Raw genomic sequence first — 18880 nt, 5'->3', positions numbered from 1 at the left:
ACATAAATATAAAAAGCAAGAATACACCACAAAGTAAGCCAAATTCATTTCTATCCTATACAACCTGAACCATGATATCTTAAGTCCATTTTTATCTGTTAACTCCCTCTCCTTCCCCTGCCTTCCATTTATATCAGTGGTTCTCAACCTGTGGGTCGGGACCCCATTTGGGGTTGAACGACCATTTCACGGGGGTCGCCAAACAATGCAGTCTGCCATTTTTTTCCCATTTTCCTTAGCTGTGCTACTCCCTTTTATTCTATTGGCTTTTGAAAGCCAGTAGAATAGACTCTCTTGAATAGAGTCTAATTCTATTGGCTTTCAAAAGCCAATAGGAATTGTCCAGGCTGTCTTTCCCCTGCTGAGCCCGCCAAAAGTCCCATTCTGCAAACAGTGCTGCACCAGTTGAGTAGTCCTCGACTTACGACAGTTGGGGGTCGCAGCATTAAAAAGGTTGAGAACCACTGGTTTATATGTTTACCTTCATTCCTTTTTATGGTCACATTAGAATATAATAATTTTGTGGATTAGCTGTGAAATAGATGACTTATTCTAAAAATAATTGTATTTCTCTTGCATGTATTTTGTGATCATGCAATGAATAGAAATACATAAAAATATTAAACAAGCACCGGTTATCAGACTGTGGAAATTTTGGAACTCTCATTCATCACTTTATGCACCCGGACTACCTTTAGAAATAGCCCTAGTTTCTTTGGACTTTAAATCAGGCAAATGATAAAAGATTCTTTTTTAAAAAAAGTAGAGGTATTTAGAAACTATTGTCATCTCATCATGAACTAATACTTAAAAATTCTGCAGCAGGCTTAGACAGCTAGAATACAGTGCAATGAGATTAAGTATTATAAAACACACATTTTCTTTGTAGGGCTTTAGTCATAATTTGAAAGAAAGTACCAAATGGAACATGTTAAAATATGTGGAAAGAGAAAGAAGTGATCTGTAGAAAGTCTTGTCAGGTGTCTACTATAATGGGTGTTTGCAAAACAACAATTTGCTTTTTCTGCAATTCTCATTCATTGCAGTGGGAATATGCAAGATGTATTTTGTATACATTGGGTTCCCTTCTCAATATATGCTTGTACATATAGTGGTTCTATATAAAAGTGTGTACAACTGCCTGAAAATTGCAGTATTTGTCCAAACCAGGATGGAATCATAACTATTAAGCTGGGGCTAGATCATGAGAGCAGACATGAAAAGACCTATTAATAATTATCTGAATCACTTAATCATGTGTCTAATCTTTCTGAATACTATATATAATGGTTATATGGTTAGCTTAAATTCAGATGCCTTGTCTCACTTGTTTCTGAAATCTTGCCCTACAAAGTATTTCAGAACAATTGTCTAATCAATTAAATCTTTCTAACAAGGGAATGGGCAATGAAGACATGAACTAGATGAACATAAAACCTAATGTACTGATTGGAACAATTTCTTATCCTAGTGATAACAACTGGTGCTTCTTCTGTTACAATTAGCCATACTTCCATAGGACTACAAATGTCTAAATTGCAAGATCTTCTGCAATTAAAAACATACTTCTGTTATGTTGTATTTTGCATCTCAAAGTGACAATGTGCTTCTTGGCACCTTTCATTTGACAGACAGGAAAAAACTCATTTCCTTTGGGTTTAAATGTCAGCTGATGAGAAGAATGATGGATGATGAATGAGTGTTAATTATAGCTAATTATAGACTGACTAATCTTTCTTGGTATTAAAACTACTATGATGGAAGGGTGTTTGTTATTGTTTTCTTTCACATTTTTTTTCTAATTATTCAGTAGATGCCATTAGATGTGATTATTGAATTTTCTAGACTGCTTTTATCGGACTTCCATTTTGGGCTGGAATTTTTAAGAAAACAATAGCGAGTCTGTGTTGCTGGTAAATACTAGTAACTATTAAAATAATAAAGATTTACATCTTTATTAATAAATTCCTATTGTTTCATACTATTTAGAAATGACTGTACTGAAATACCTGGAAATTTCAGGACTAATTATATTGGAATTTTATTAGCAGTTTGCTTCCAATAAAAAGGAATTACTGGATTTATTAATATAAATTGCTTATGAATTTATTGTTTGCCTTCCTAATTATCCTTAATTAGTTCTACTGTAAATACAAATATGTATGGGGGATTATTACATAGTGATGAGTTATCTAGCTGGAAAAAAGAAATCTGCATTCTTAAATGAGTGATCTGCATTCTTAAATTTCTTGAAATAAGAATCTATGGCTTTTTTCACATGAACAGATGATTAATTTTGGTCTCAAATACTGTGGCAACTGGATTTTAAAAAGGGATTTGGATGTGTCTTTAAAGATAAGAAATGCTGTCTGGTCTCCGTTAATTTAGGAGAGTAATTATGGATTGCAATTTTAATTACATTACTTTTCTATGTCTAGAAAAGCAAATATTCTTATGAACAAATGCCCTTTTTAAATCAATTGAACTTCACTATTCATCAAATACAGCTGCTGTGCAAAGAAAAAAATAAATTTTACTTTTTTTGCATTTCTGAACTGCCCATCTCCTTCAATGAGGACCTCTTATTTTACTAAAATTGTTTTATGCCTTTTAGTGGCCAATCATTGTCTTAAAGTTTAAAATGTCATTTTAAGAACATAGGACACTCTGCCCTATCTATATGGTTATGATGTTTCAATTCATTTTAATTAACTTGTCCAGTATTCAGGAATCTATAGGTATTTTAGTGTTTAACAACAATATGTATATTTAGGATTAGAACTTTCAGTTAACTACTGTATTGTACAATACTACTGTATTGTTTTTGATTTGGGCTTCAAAGGAAGGATGGTTAAAGATTCAATTCTTAGTACAATCGGAAAAAATATTTTTACTGTGTCTGTTTTATTCAAGAACAAGGCTAAAATATGAAACTCCCCAAAATCCAAAAGGACAAAAACCTCCACAAAACAATCAAGACATTAAAAAAGAAAATGGCGGATCAAAAAACCTCAAACACATATAAGCATATTATCCCCCTAATTGAATACTGATTAATACATTACTATAACATTGATTCTTGGGAATTGGAGAAAATGTTAAGTGCTTTTGTAGATCTTGGAATTCTCAATGGAAATTACTTTTCAGTATTTAAGGTTTCAATTAAAAGTAAATGTTCAAAAATATCTTTTTTCCTAAAAAGAAACCCTAGCTTTGCTTTAAATACCAGATGGAATATCTGGGTCATTTATGCCCATAATTATCATAAATAATACAATATAATTGAAAAATTTTGTCCCTGTTATAATAGCTAGGTTATTCAACTAAACACCACTAATGTATGAACTATGTTACTATGCCAACAAATAGGATTAACTGAACTGAGCTCCATGTTCTTTAGCATTAGAAAATATGTGAATAAAACTTCTGAAACCATCTCATAAATGCTCTAACATGAAAATATCTTTGAAGACAAATATAGACGTCAGTCAGCAAGCTGATAAAACACCGTGTTGCCTTCCTTTTGAACAGCGAAGCTTCACCTTTTTATCCAGTTGCTTTTTGAGAATTCCGAGGCCGCTTTTTAATAAAAACTACACTTCCCATGAACCTCCTTCGAACTGTCCGAATTTTTCTTGCACAGATAGGAAAATCTTTTAGTCACTGGTTAAATCAAGTGGCCAATCTGCAGAACCCTTCATGCCTCTGGCCAATCGGAAGGCTGTTGCTATCATGGTGCTGTTATTTTTAGAACTGCGTGCGCTTCTACGCCTTGCAGGCTGTTCTTCCGAGTTCCCTCCTTGTGTCTTACGTTGACGAGGATGATGCACCGACGTATTGGTGAGAAAATAGTCCCTAATCATGCGCATTCACAGTTCAGCCAAGGGAAACATACTCTATGAATAGTTAAAATGCCATCTGACAGCCGTGTCTTGTGAGGTTTTGTTTAGGGGATGTGAGTTGATTTGCATATCCTTCAGCATTTGAGAGACGAAAATAAGCAGCAAAATATGTGCGCTGAGGTTAAATATGCGGGCTGCATGATTTAAGCGGAGGAGTAAGAGAGATCGGAGCGCAACCTTTATGCTATGGCAATGTATTGCTTTGAACAGGTCCGCGAGCGACAGAAGCGCAAACGACGAAGTTGAGGCATAATCGAAACGAAGACGCTTAATTAACTGCCTTAAAATTAAATCAATCGAGTGGGAAACGCACACATATTGCGCTTCCTTAAACGCAGCTAGTTTTTGTGGACGATACGGTTGCCTTCAAAACAAGAAGACTGGGTCAGTCCCGTTCTCAGCGCCATGTGAGGCGGCCCTCCAGCCGTAGAGGAGGCAAAAATTGAACACCCCACGTATGCACCACCACCAACCCCTCTTTAAGGGAAGGTTCAAAGTCTGCGTCACCAGATTTTAATAATATTAAGAAAGTTCAGGCCTGCTCAAAATAGGTAGACTTCAGAGATGTGTTACCATCAAACACTCAGCTAGCAGCCAGTGGTTACTATAATAGTACCCTTGGATTTTGCCTTGTCTGTTCTAGAAATTAACAATGGGCAAGTTTAGGAAGGTCTGTTATGACTGACTTCAGGCAGGAGTAAAACAGACATACTTTTTTTCTGTAATATTTATATATACAGGTATTTGTTTAGTGACAATTCGACAATAATGAAAACAATGACTTATGATCATTTTTTACACTCAATGGTTGCAGCAACCTCATAGTCACATTAAAATTCAGATGTTGGGCAACTGGCTCATTCATATTTATGACGGCTGCAGTGTTCTGGGGTCATGTAATCACCTTTTGTGACCTGACAAGCAAAGTCAATGGAGAAGTCAGATTCACTCAACAACTGTTTTACTGACTTAACAACTGCGCTGATTCTCTTAACAATTGTGGCAAGAAAGATCATAAAATGGGGCAAAGCTCACGTAATTGTCTTGCTTAGCAATGGACGTTTTGGGCTCGGTTATGGTTGCAAGTCGAAGATTACCTCTATACATTGTTTGATATGTACATATAGTTCAAAGAGGTGTCTTTTTCTGCAGAACTTACTCAAAAATAGGGTAAAAATAGACTTTGCTTATAGGTGTTTGTCATATACAGATACCAAAAACAGGAAGGTTTTGGAAAAGTTTGAAATTCTAAATACTATTGGCTACATTGTAAGAGGAAAGTTACGTGTAGTTTATAGTAACAAAAATTCTGACTTACACATTACTAAAAGGCATAAGACTGTTTCAAAACCATACATGTAGGTAATGTTCCTTTAGACGGGTAACTAATAGAAATAGACAGTGATACCTAAAGGAATACATGAGAAGAACACTGACCATTATGACTGATAAAAGAATATTTGTAGCTCAGGGTTGAAATGAGCTTGGTGCTCTATGAGCTTGGTTGGTTTTTTTTGTAGACGGTTCATTACCCCAACTAGGTAATATCATATGACCCATATTTCATTGGGTAATGAACATCTGCAAGAAAACAGCCAAACTCACACAATATCAAGGATCCTTCATTATGACTGAATTAAGCCACTTGCACAGTCTTATTATACCGTTTTAAATAATCTTAATATATATTAGAGAAATGGGAGGAAAATATTTTTGGAAATTAGCATGAGTAAATTACATTTAGGAATAACCTGTTTTAAGAACTTGTTGAATAAATTGCAAAGAGTAATTATATTTGTAATTGCAATTCTAGTATGTAGATCATTGTAATCTATCTTGAATATATTTAGCATGGCATCTTTTAGCATTATTGCTTAGATTTCTGAGACATCACTGAAGGATCTAAATATGAATGGATAACAAGAGTAGCTGAAAGAATATATGTTTTGTATTTAAGACTGCAGTTTATTAATGAGGCAGGCTTCTGCAAAGTTTTCATTCAAATGCACTTGTATATTAAGATCAACCTTCAGAGGATTGTATTTTATATGCAAGGCAATGGGAAGTTACCATAAACCCATTTATAGTATTTGTATGTCTGATGCAGGGTTGTTTTTGACCAATTCTACCCCATCAAGAGTCAACTATGCTATACTCACATTTACTAAATTTTAAGTTACCAACTGTCCATTTGTTTCATTACAGAAAAATGGAACATTTCTGTGATGCTAACATGTCTTCATTAAAGGTGAATGGTAAAGTCTTAGTCTCATTTGAGACTCTAACACAATCAGAAGATGGGGGTTACTTCTGATGGAATAACTTAGGTAAAAGGTTGAGACCTCTTACAGGTGGTCCACTTATTCTTAAATTATTGGTACCGTAATAATGGAATTCAATTTATATTAAACGATTTATTAATACTCTTATTAATTAATGCCAAAAATTACTCTACTGAATTATAGTACGAAGGGAAGTTTTCAATTACAAATATAGTACAAGAAAATTGCTATAACGATAGATCGACTTACAAACATTCGTAACAAGAACGAAGCGCACGGCCCGGCACATCGCGAGTTAAGTAGAAATCGACGTTAGGGAAGTAGTTCCGGTTCGCCCGCCCTCTCCTCCCCTTCCTTGTCCTTTGCAAGACGCATCACCATGGGTGTGGAGGAGAATATCCTTGCGCAGGGTTGCTAAGGGTGAAACTTTTCATTTACTTTGCTCACTTTGGGCTAGGAAGAGGGTGGCTTCAGGCTTCCCGCGGAGGGAGCAAAGTAAGGAAGAAGGGGGCTCCCCAATCAATATCCTCTCACCCCACTTCTAATTTGGCCTATAGAGGGGGGAGAAGTTATCGAGAAATAGCATCCGTACAATTTAAAAATACATATCGAATATACTACATCAGCGCTTTGTGAAAAAGAAACTCCCTAAAAAGATCTGGAAAGAAAAAGAAGCCACCAAACCACCTTTCCCGGTGCTGAAAAAAAAAAAGGAAAAAGGAAAAAAGTAAGTAAATGCTTATGGCTAGACAGGGACAGGGTGGGCATAATGGAAGTGTTCCCTATAGTTATACTATTTACATTTCTGTTTGAAGAATGCCTTTTTGATCAAGTTGGCCGTCTTCCTTTCCTATTCAAGCTTGCTTTTCTCCGCTGGTCCTTTAAAGGACGATTTAATCGCAGCCTCTTTCAGAAGCCGCCGCTCTTCCAAGTCGGGTTCTGAGAAGTCATATCGGGGGTTCCTTCTCCGCCCGACCCCCCTCCCCTCCCCCGTTCCCTAGGGGAGAACGGCTCTGCCTTTACAAGGAAACCTTTCCTTCTAGTAATATTGTTTCCCTTGGAACCAGCAACATTGCTGATAGTATTAGTTTGAAGGACGAAGTCTGAAAGCCGTTTGGCTTGAACGATTGAAAATACTCCAGTTCACCATTTTGTCTTCGTTCATTTTATTGGAATCGTGATCCGACTATTAAAAGAAACCCCTATAAAACGGATTTTGGTTTAAAGAAAATACTGCGGACGAGCCTGTATTCTTCGCTTTTTCTTTTAAGGATATAAAAATGGTAGTGAGTATCAAATAATGGAGGGGATAGAGCGGATACAAGGAAAAGTCGGGGGGTCGAACTAGGGAGTTTATTTGGTTCCATTTAGCTTAATCCGGATCAATGGCCAACACGGCTTTGTCTGAAAAGTGGTTCCATCCCTTTTATACTCGAATTTTCTCTCCCCACTGCCTCCTTATGATTTCGTATGTCACAAACACAGACCTAGGGGGAAAAAAATAAGATGCGGGTTCCCCACCCTCCACCTCCGTCCGAAGGCTTTAAGCGGGGTAGTTCTCCCTTCTCAGTGGTTTTTCAAAAAGGCTGAATTGCGAGCCGGAGAGGCTCAGTCAAATGAAATAGCTGTAATCGTCCCTGCAACAATACTTAATGGATATCAAAAACGCACTTTCTGGCTTCCATGGATTCCCTGTTCGTGAGGTAAATTGGATTCAGCATTTTCTTTTGGGCCACAGACATCCTGCGGCCTAATCAGTGCCTTGGAAGCCGAGAAGCGGGGATGACCCTTTCAGCCCCGAAGGGAGCTAGGGGGTAGTCGGTTGAGCAGGCTGGCAAAGAAAACATGGCCAGCCCTCCGAAACGAGCTGGGATGTCCCGGGTTTCTTCCAGGTAGACGGTAAAGGTCAGGTCTCAATAACCTTCTCTTGGGCTCATTCTCTGTTAGACCTTTGGGGGGAGGCTCCGGTGGGCTTTGAAGGCCTGTTTATACGATTCCCGTTAACGAGCACGAGAGGGATTAGGGCCACAAGTGTACCTCAACACTTCCATGGGCGAAATGGAAGCCTCCGCGAGGGGCCCTGTAAAATAGCTCTCTTGCTCTGTGGTGGCTTCTCTTCCCCAAGGACGGCATTGGGAAGCTACATCTCAAGATTTACCCTCCCTCCGCGTGTAAAAGCGGGGGGGGGGAGTGTCTTAGGAAAAGGGTCCATCCTGGGGCTTACTTCCAGGTAGGCAGGATTACGCTGGGTGTTGGGTAGATCTGTTACGGGTCTCCAGCAAAGGAGGAATGAAAGGTTAGGGTCGGAGGAGTGCCTTGCCAAGTGCCTGAGATTTCCTCAGACGGCCTCCTCCTGCTCTCTATGCTTTTCCGCACACAGTAGAGAAAGAGGGCGAGAAGAAACCGGTGATTTTAGCTGAAATGCGAAATGATAAGGAGGAGGGGGGGTGAGCAATAGCGCGCAAAGAGCGCATGCGCCATGGAAAATTTTACACGGCTTAGCTGAGCAGGCGCTCGTCTGGGCCAGCTTTGGCGCAAAGCAAATGGAGAAGGGTAGCTAAAAGACAAAGTAGGTCACTTACTCGGGCGTTCCATTTTGTAACAGATGCTGAATTCATGAGGTAGTACGGCTTCGGAGACACCCGAATTGGGAGGAGGCCAAGGAACTGTTCGCAGAGGTAGGGTGTATTAGGGAGGCTTCATCCGCGAATGTTGGCAACCGCGCTTAAGATAGGGGGACGGTCTGCAGGCAAGCCGCCAGAGACCTTTCGGGAGAGGAGGGTCCCTCCGGAGAAAACAGTATCAACTTTGCACATGTGCGGAGGCTTGGAAAGGAGGTGATTTGTCCATATAATCCTACGGGGCAACGGATTTCGGCAAAAGAAATACTACGTTGGGCAATTATGGTTCGGGAACGTTTCTAGGATTCGCCCCTCTGTTCTTAGACTTTAAAGCAGATACTTGAGTTTCTGTAAACAGCGGATTGATGTGAGGAGTCGGTTGAACTAATGCTCTGTTCTGTTTAGATGTCTATCTCCTGTAAGTATATGTAACAGGTTATTGATCAGAAATTCAGATTTTTTAATTGGTCAGAATAGCTTTTATTTTTTAAAGTATTTCTGATCATCTTAACAACTACTCTAGATAATTAAGAACATTTTTAAAAAGTTGTCTAATCTATGTTTAAAGTATTTTACTCAATACTCTATGACTAGGCAATAATACACTCCTCCCAAAGAAATAACTATAGTTTAACTGTTTATATGCAAAATTATTGAGTAATAACATGGAGATTGTTATTTAATTTGTTGTCTCATGGATATAATTGCCACATGCAGAATAAATTGCAATTATCTTTTATATTCTCAAGATAATTGGCTATTCTGAAATAACTTGGATCTTATTATTGAAGCTCTATAGAAAAAAACCCAAAGATTTAATTCTTTTATTAGTCTCTGAAGTCTCACTTGTCTTCAAATTAACAGTCTTAAGGATTAAGGAATTCTAATGAATGCAAATTTACTTTGGTAATAATAAAGCTATGGCATTATTTTTCAGATACTCTCTTTCAAAAATTGCTGTACCAAATTTGGAGGGTACTTTTGTATTTAATATTTTTTGTTCTGATTCTATAATTTGAATATACTAAAATGTATAATATGTGGGGATCCTTTAAAATATTTCTTGGTACTTTTAGTTTGATGAGAAACCACATTCTATATAAGAAAATCCAAAGCAAAATAAAACATTCTTGAATCGAAACATAATGCCAAGTGACTTGGGCTGATCTGACTTACTGTCTTTCTGTTACTTGATCTAATTACTATTAATAGATCATTGTGTAGGTCATTATTTCTTATTTCTTGGGTTTCAAGACCATCAGATTGAAAAAGACTGGGCAGTTTACAGTTTTTAAAAGAATATATACTTTTTTAAAAAGACACATAACATGTCCATATTAGAATAAAATGGACTTTTTTAGATCCAAATGTTGCTCTTCTCATTATATTTATTTGGCAGTAAGCTCTTTTGAATCTGGAGGGCCTATTCAGATGTGAACTCAAGGTGCTTTGCTTTGCGTCCTGTCCTTGAGAAAGTAGCAAACAATAGTATTTTCTGAATAATATTTTTCTTTAGGATGATTGACAGGATAAATCTTCAGTCATAAATTATGGTATGCATGTTGTAGATAATAGCCTTGCCTAAAAATAAAAAAAACTTTCACAGTCATAAGTTACTTTCCTAAATGTTCTAGTTTCTCAAAACAATAATTTCACAGGACACAGATTCGAACCATTTTGCATACTTGAGCTGGTATGTTAGTTGATCTTGCCGCCCAAGTTAAATAGTAGGCATATTCAATTAGCTTTGGTACAGCTTATTATAGTCTAGTTGCTCCTGAAGTACAAACTCTAAGGTCTTGGGTTCTGCTATCAGAAATAATTTCTTGGCTATCCCCAGTCAGTTGGAATTATTTTAGAAGAAGCTTCTGTATTGGTTGCAGTAACAATACAGGTAGTCCTCAACTTACAATTGTCCATTTAGTGACTGTTTGAAGTTACAATGGCACTGAAAAAGTTGACATGACCATTTTTCATACTTACGACTGTTGTAGCATCCAATGGTCACATGATCAAAATTTGCTTGGCAACTGGCATGTATTTATGATAGTTCCAATGTCCCAGGATCATTCACCATCTGTGACCTTCTGTCAAGCAAAGTCAATGGGAAAGCCAGATTTACTTAACAATCATGTTACTAACTTAATAAGTGCAGTGATTCACTTAACCACTGTGGCAAGAAAGGTTGTAAAATGGGGCAAAATTCACTTAACTGTCTTGCTTAAAAGTGGAAATTTTGGGGTCAATTGTAGTCACAAGTCAAGGACTACCTATACTCTTGAAGAATAAAAAGTTTTAAAATCTTGTATACATGCTCCCATTTACATTTTGATGCAAAGCTCTGCTTTATATTTTAAGAGATTTGCTAGGTTAAAACAAAGACCTGTTTTTTCTAATATCTTAATTTCCCACAATGACTTAACTAGATACCTATGGAAAGTCCACAAACAGGACATGAGGGCGGCCCTCTTCTCATTGATTCACAGCAGCTGATAATCAGAGGTATGCTTCATGTTAACCTGGAGATAGCAAATAACCTTCTCAATTTAATAGTCATTTATCATTTTATATTCCCTTTGACAATCTCTAGGTTTTAAACCTTTAATTGTTGGAAGAGGAGGATATATTGCCAATCTTTCTGTCTCTTTCCAACAAATGTACAGTTCCCATACATACCTGCTCCATAAATACCAGAAGGTCAAGATGAAAGGAATGACACTGGGAGCATGCATCCTTATCTATTTTCGACAAATTGAACTGACGTTTGAAGGGTGCTGTCTCAGATTATATTATTTTGTGGGAAATTCCATAGTTTAATTACTGTAAAGAGATGATGGTTTATTAAATACATCACCTTATGTCCTTTTACCACACAATATGCTTTCAAGTATTGGTACACAAATGCACTTGCATTTAGAAATGGCAGGTATGCTGTCACAGATGTCTAAGAATGAGGTTGTGACTGAAAAAAGATTATACCGTAATTTTTCTTCCTATTCCTCAATTGAGTGCTGTACTAGTCCCAGGTTTCCAGTGGGCTTCTAGCTTCTGAATATCAAATAGTATATTAGAAAAAATACTTGCCATAAACCAACATATTTTGTAGGGCATCACTGAAATTCATCTCTAGTATTCATTTTTTGAATATTTTACGGATCCAAAGCAGGCTATTGATTAAGATGCCAATTAAAAACTAGATCTGTTACATTGCAGGTAAATTGGTGATACATACAACCCTCAATTTAAATAATCTTACAGACCTTTTCTAGGCACTTAAGAATATAATTGGGTAGAGTAAAACAATGTTGATTGAAGTATTATTGAGAGACACAGGAAATCATTTGGTTGTGTAACCCCCCTATAAAGGAGAAGTTTGGTTTAAAGATTTTTTTAAACTGGTCTGCATGCCACACAGGAACCATTAAAAACATTAGATACTTGCATCTTTAAAAATGACAGTTTGAACATTCCTGGGGCCAGAATATACTTGTTAATTCCTCTCCAATATTTTTTGTTCAAATGAAATGATGCTAAGGAAAGAAAGTTTCAAATATTTAATTGTTTGTTATTAGAACAACAGGGATGGAAGACATCACAATTTGTTTCTCACTTTATCTCCTTAAATGTATTGAACTGCTATATCTAATAGCTTAGAATGAAATTTAAATGTAACTTTGACTGTTACATTTAGTATCAGAAATTCAGGAGGCAGGCCTATCAACATATCATAAATTGGGTGGTTGTGGTAAATGTGCTTATTTATATCATTTGTATCTGTACAGAACAGACTGTTCCAATCTTAAATACCGTGAGTGTCTGAAGATACCAAATATCTAGATAGATAGATCAGAGTAGAGTCATTGGGTGTCATGTGACATACAAGTTTAACGTTTTATTATTATAATATAAAACTTAAATGTTTCCACACTATTTTGAAGAAAAGGAAATCGGGTAAAAACTTACAAAATGAAATTAAGTAATTCAGTATTTATATTTCTTATTTCTTAACTGCTCATCTCTCTCAGAGGGGCTCTGGGCAGTGTACAGTGTAATAAATGCAGATCAAATATAGCATGTATATAGGCTAAGATACATATTTTTGGAAGCAATAGTTGTGAAAAGGATCTTGAATTATACTCAAATCCAGATTGAGTTATTTATTGAGAAGATTTATATGGCTGCCCATTCACTCTCAGTGACTCTGGGCGGCTTACAAATAATAGTGATTACATGATTAGAGCTATAGTTTTCAAATCATGAGAAATAGCATTTCCATTTCTTTTCGGTGCAAATCAATTCTTACCTGGAAGACTTGCATATATTTCTTGGAACTGCATTTTAAAAAGTAAACTGGAATGTGTTCAAATGAGGTAAAACAATGCAATTAATGTTGTGGAAAAAAAGTTATCAAAAATATGACGGATGCTTAGCCAGTGGATCGTAGATTTGAACTAGATCACTTTAAAGGCTCTTTTCAGTATAGTAACATTATATATTCACACATGCATATATAAATATATAGATTTGCATGTGCATAATGTGTAGGCACTCTAAAACTACTCAGTAGGCTGTGCTATGTTAAATTGCTATTAGAGGACATGGCAATATTGTATATTGTAATCAACACATTTTCTTTTACAGATGCCCTGATTTTCAACATCTCAAATAAATAACACTTGGCACATGAGAAAATGTGACTTAAATTTTTTTATTAACTTAACTTTGGAGACAGCCCAATAGAAAAAAGAAATTGTAGTGCCAGTTTATACACTCAAGGCAGTAGTACTTACTTTCTGGTTTCCAAATTACTTTATATCCCAGATCAGAAAATCTGTAAAATTTATTTGACAAATCTGTACATTTGATTGAAAAATAAACAGTGGAATTACTTAGTATTTTAAAATCCCGTGTAGGACTACAATCGCTCTGAAATTACATACTATTGAATATGTAGCAATTGCTTTAGCTAATTTTTTAACTGTTTTAAAACAGAACTCTGCCATAATATTAAATATACCATATTTATTTCTTTTCTTCCTTTTCTCTTTTTCCAGGATTGTTTGGAGCCAAAATCCATTTATGGTTGTATCCTTTGTCTATTTTTAATATACTGCCCTAATTTGCTTGCTGTAAAGGGAGTATGCATCTAGAGATCAAAGTTGCTCTGAACTTCATCATCTCATATCTGTACAACAAGCTTCCACGGAGGCGAGCTGACCTGTTTGGTGAAGAGCTAGAGAGGCTGCTAAAAAAGAAATATGAAGGTCACTGGTATCCAGAGAAACCTCTGAAAGGTTCTGGCTACCGTTGTGTTCACATTGGAGAAACTGTGGACCCCGTGGTGGAAATGGCAGCCAAGAGGAGTGGACTTGCTGTAGAGGATGTACGAGCCAATGTCCCTGAAGAACTCAGTGTTTGGGTTGATCCCTTTGAGGTCTCTTACCAAATTGGTGAGAAAGGGTCAGTCAAGGTCCTTTATCTGGATGACAGTGAGGGCTGCAGTGCAGTTGAGTTGGACAAGGAGATCAAGAGCAGTTTCAATCCTGATGCACAGGTGTTTGTACCTATTGGAAGCCAGGACAATTCCTTGTCTAATTCTCCGTCTCCATCTTTTGGTCAGTCACCTAGCCCTACATTCATCCCACGATCTGCTCAGCCAATTACTTTTACCACTGCTACATTTGCTGCCACAAAGTTTGGTTCAACTAAGATGAAGAAAGGTGGAGGAGCTGGAGCAAGCACCAATGGTACAGGGGTTCCACAGCAGCCACAACGTTCAGTCCGTTCACCCACCAATAGTCTGCTGAAGCACAAAGGCCTTTCCCTGTCTATGCATTCTCTGAACTTCATCGGGGGCAGCCCAGCCCCTCAGTCTCAACTCTCCCCCAATGCCAAGGAGTTTGTTTACAATGGTGGATCACCAGGAGCCAGCAGCCTCTTCTTTGATAGTGTAGCCACTGAAAACCAGGCTGGTAGCATTCCTCCTGCATCACAGTTCAGTGCTAGTAATGGCAGCAGCTTTGACATGGCTCAGGTTTTTGGTGGAAGCACCAACAGCCTTTTTCTGGAGAAGACACCCTTTGTGGAAGGACTTAGCTACAATCTGAATGCCATGCAGTATCCCAGTCAGTCGTTCCAGCCAGTGGTTTTGGCCAACTGACCACCATATGAGTATTCTGGGGAAAACCACTTCCAAAAAAAAAAAAAAAAAAAAACCTGAGAGAAAAATAATTAAGAAATATTTGAAATCTTATAAATATAACTTCTTGGAAAGAGATGAACCCTAACCTGTTGTGTCATGCCAGGGAGCGCTGCTGAAGCACTGATTCTTTTTAAAACTTATATTCTGTGCTCTTTCCTACCCATGGTTGTATGTTTAATGAAAGAGGCTATCCTTCTTGGCCCAGCAGTGGTTGGAACCAGAGTTACTTTATTTAATCTCCCATGCTGCTCATTGGAACTGGTCCTCAAATATGCTTGCTATAAGGGTGGCCTTGTTCAGGTGCTGTCATGTTCATCATACCCAGATGTCTTGAATTTTCTTAGTTTTTCAAGTGGCCTAGGGTAGGGTTGGGAAATGATTAAATACCTCTGGTTGTGTAACATCTCAAGCACTTCCCGGGGAGACTTGCGATAGATAGTGGGATAAATTAGTTAAATTTCGTAGAACTCTCAGATTTTATAATCCTAGAACAGAAAACAAAGTTTATCTTATGCTAACTGGTGATGACAGGGTCTTGCAGTGAAAATATTGTTTCCCTGGAAATTTGTCTATCTAGAGGATAGTGTGACATCTGGGATAGTATTTTGCCTCAGGCTTCCTACAAGCCTCTTTTCTTCTCTAGTCTTAAAAGCTAGACTGGTGGATTTTAGGAAAGCTCAGTCCCGTTTGCTAATAATATGACAAATAAATAGAACTCTATATGAAAATTCTTCTGACCTGTGAAAAAAAATTATCCTTGTATATTGCACTCATTCAAGAGTAAGTGTGAATGTTGGTTTTCTGGTTTTTTGTGCCTGAGCAACATCTGTTGATGTTTCTCTGGGTTAATCAGTTGGAAATTTTGCCAGGTTGTTTGCTCTTCTGATTAATAGCTGACCATTTGGTTACTAGTTCTCATGGAAAAGATGGTTCTCCTACTTTCAAATATTATAAGCACTACTTTTGACAGGGATGAAGGAGTTAGTGTGTAGGCTACTCTCTGAATGGATGGTAAGAGGGTTTGCACTTTGAATTTCACATTTCCTAGGACTTTTGACCAAAAATATTACATTTTTTCATTGGAAAGGAATCAGGTGTTCTTGCATACCTGTTCCAGCTTAAAGTTGTTCCATCTCAAGGCTCTGCATCAGGGATGAAGTGGGCTTGCCATAGAATATCCAAGTGATTTGAATGTGAAGAAAGTGTTCACTGATAGAAATATAGAGTCTGTCCTTTCCTTATTGTTGGAGAGCTAGGAATTCCAATTGTATTGTGTTTCTCCTTTCAGCTGGAGAGGATTCCAGAAAGAAATAGACAATAGTGGCCTTCTAATGTTCAGTTTTTTTGCAAACCAATTGACAGAATTTGCCTTAGATAGGAAACCTTCCCCATCTATGCCTTATGGAATGATTATGAGTCCCAGAATTTACTTAACTATGGTAATAAGTAAGCAATCTTTTTAAGTAATTAACTGAGGGAGCAGTGAAGTTAGGAAGAGGAAACTGATTGTGTATCCTAGTTAGACAGCTTTACATCCTCTGTGCTCTCTTCTACAGCTCAGTTTGGGTTGTATTAAATCTTGCTTCTACAACTTCTCTGGCAAAGTCTTGTCAAATAGATAAGTTAAAATATGTTCTTCTACAGCTTGACCTTTTAAGTTCCCCCTCCCCACTCCCTCAACCTAAATTAAGGATTCCTTGCTAGAATACATATGAGCCTTAACTTCCAGTTGCACCTATCCTCCAGAGAAGGGTAACTATTTTTAATGTGTTAAATATCATGGGTTTAGTTATGGGAAATGTTTCCTGCCTAGGCATATTGTGGGATTAATCTGTAAGATATTTTAACATGCCCCTGAAGTGAATCCTTTCTTTATTTCCTCCCTTTTCGTGGGACAAGGAAAGAGGACACTAAAAGTATATTGAACACTCTGCCTGTTTTTTCATGCACTCAGTGGATGAAGAGGGAAAGTGCACAGTAATGAAAAGGTGAAACTGCACAGGGCTGAAACTTAAAACCTGAACAAGACTATTACAAATTGTTCAGCTTTATGCTTGTTCATGCTTTCCCCTAAAAGTACCACTGCCACCCACTTGCCCCTGTGGAGTGTATTGTAATGTAGACTGCCTAGTTATTACACTGGACTTGAACCACATCTTCCTCCCTGGTACAGACTATCCACCTAGCATAATCTCCTCTGTTTATTCCTGTAGCAGAGAAAGATGCCACAAACCTGCTTTTAGGGATTATATGCATACCCTTCTAAGGTTTAGAATAATAGAGAGGAAGTCTCACTTAGCACCTGCAATTTGTGACGTTTGACACTGCAATGTTTGACACTGCTTTATTATACGCGCTTTTGGAAAAGAAGTCTACATGCACAAGGAAGAAAAGGGGAGGGACCAACCTCTATTTCCTAAAGCAACATATAACTGTGCTTCAGAAGCATTTCCAGTGCTGACAACAATGAAACTCACGGCCTCTTTTTTGGTCTTCTTGTCTCAAGAGTTGGATGTTTGGCTGCAATTTTATTTTTAAGACCTGCACTAATTTACCTGGTTTCATAGGAAGAAAAAATAATTTTTTTTAACTTTTATTTTTATGGGTTTGTGTTAATTTTTTGTTGTCTGTTTATATTGAATAATTTGCTACATTTGTAAAATGTAAGAGGTATATATAATATATGTATATTTCTAACCTACAAAATGAAACTTTTCTTTTCAAAAATTTTTCTTAGAGGAGAGAAAAATATTTTTTCAGGAAAATTTTAAAAAAGCAGCAGTGAAAGCTCCTTTTTCCCTTGCTTCCCTCCTTCCTGATCCTTTTTGAAGAGTGAATCAATAACGTGATCTAAAGTGGACGGATGAACACAAAGAGGACATAATTATGTATGTTTTTTAATGCAGAGGTCCATGCTGTTCTTGTTCGTCTCTTTGGTTTTCTTGTTTTTGTTTTGTTTTTTACAGGCAGAGGGCCATTGAGTAGGGATTCAGAGGGGGTGGGGTTCTTTTTTTCTCTAGCAAAGGAGGAATACAATCAGCGTTTTGTATTCAGAATGTTGTGCAATATTTTGGAACAGGACATTGGCATGTCTAAAGATTTAGTTAAAAACAACAAAGGTTGATCAAATCTGTACAGTTTCTATTGTTCCAGATTTTTTTAAGTTTGTATTAAAAGCATGATACATAATAGCTTCTTGTTCTGTTGTTTGTACAAGCTCATAATGTTTAAGGATGAAAAACAAGACTTTCTTTTTGGATTTGAAAATAGACATGATTCCACATAGTGCTGTGGTATACAGGAATGTGGGAAGCTGGGGGGGAGGGGAAATGTGGCTCTTTTTCTGATATGTTCCCCAGAATAAATGAGGTATAGTTTTAATATCCCCAAGTTGGACATATTTCTGGCTAAATTAGGCTAAAATCAATTGGTCTGAAGTGAATCTAATTTATGACAATTCAGAGTTTTGCAATAGCATAGTTTAAAAGTCAAACATTATGTACATAACCTATATTTATCTCAAATATGTCTTTTTTAACAGAACAACTTTTTGTTTATATACAATTACTTTCCACCGAGTTCATCAGAGTAAAAATTCACATCTCTGTGTTTTTATGTGAGACAGTGATCTTGTATAAAGAGTTGATTATGTTGTTGAAACCTTTGCTCTTTGGACTAGATTTTCTTTTTTCTTTTTTAATTTCTCGACATAAAATTGTGATATTTTTACTTGCCAAACTATACAGTTATGAGAATAGAATGAAAACCCAAATTCTATGTCTATGTTAGGATGTATAGCTTTTTTTTTTCTCCTACGGAGGACCACTAGGAGATGAATAGTGGGCATGAGTAGAGCTCAAAACACACGGGGAT

The 18880-nt window shown here is 37.0% G+C and overlaps 1 protein-coding gene across 1 annotated transcript; it reads left to right on the top strand.

Moving 5' to 3' along the window:
- Positions 1–6580: 6580 nt before the first annotated feature.
- TOB2 (transducer of ERBB2, 2) lies at positions 6581–18198 on the top strand. The gene is made up of 4 exons (XM_039335563.1): positions 6581–6911; positions 8790–8862; positions 11232–11307; positions 13860–18198. The coding sequence occupies exon 4, from the start codon at positions 13946–13948 to the stop codon at positions 14963–14965; it is 1020 nt and encodes a 339-aa protein (XP_039191497.1). The 5' UTR covers positions 6581–6911; positions 8790–8862; positions 11232–11307; positions 13860–13945; the 3' UTR covers positions 14966–18198.
- The last annotated feature ends 682 nt before the right edge of the window (positions 18199–18880 follow it).

This window comes from Crotalus tigris, unplaced genomic scaffold (genome assembly GCF_016545835.1).
Source record: "Crotalus tigris isolate CLP2741 ecotype Arizona unplaced genomic scaffold, ASM1654583v1 scf7180000017644.4837335, whole genome shotgun sequence".
Classification (NCBI taxonomy): Eukaryota; Metazoa; Chordata; class Lepidosauria; order Squamata; family Viperidae; genus Crotalus; species Crotalus tigris.
This window is presented reverse-complemented; position numbering and strand designations above follow the sequence as displayed.

Coding starts and splice junctions, on each gene's coding strand:
- TOB2 (XM_039335563.1), top strand. CDS start 13,946: ATGCATCTAGAGATCAAAGTTGCTCTGAACTTCATCATCTCATATCTG.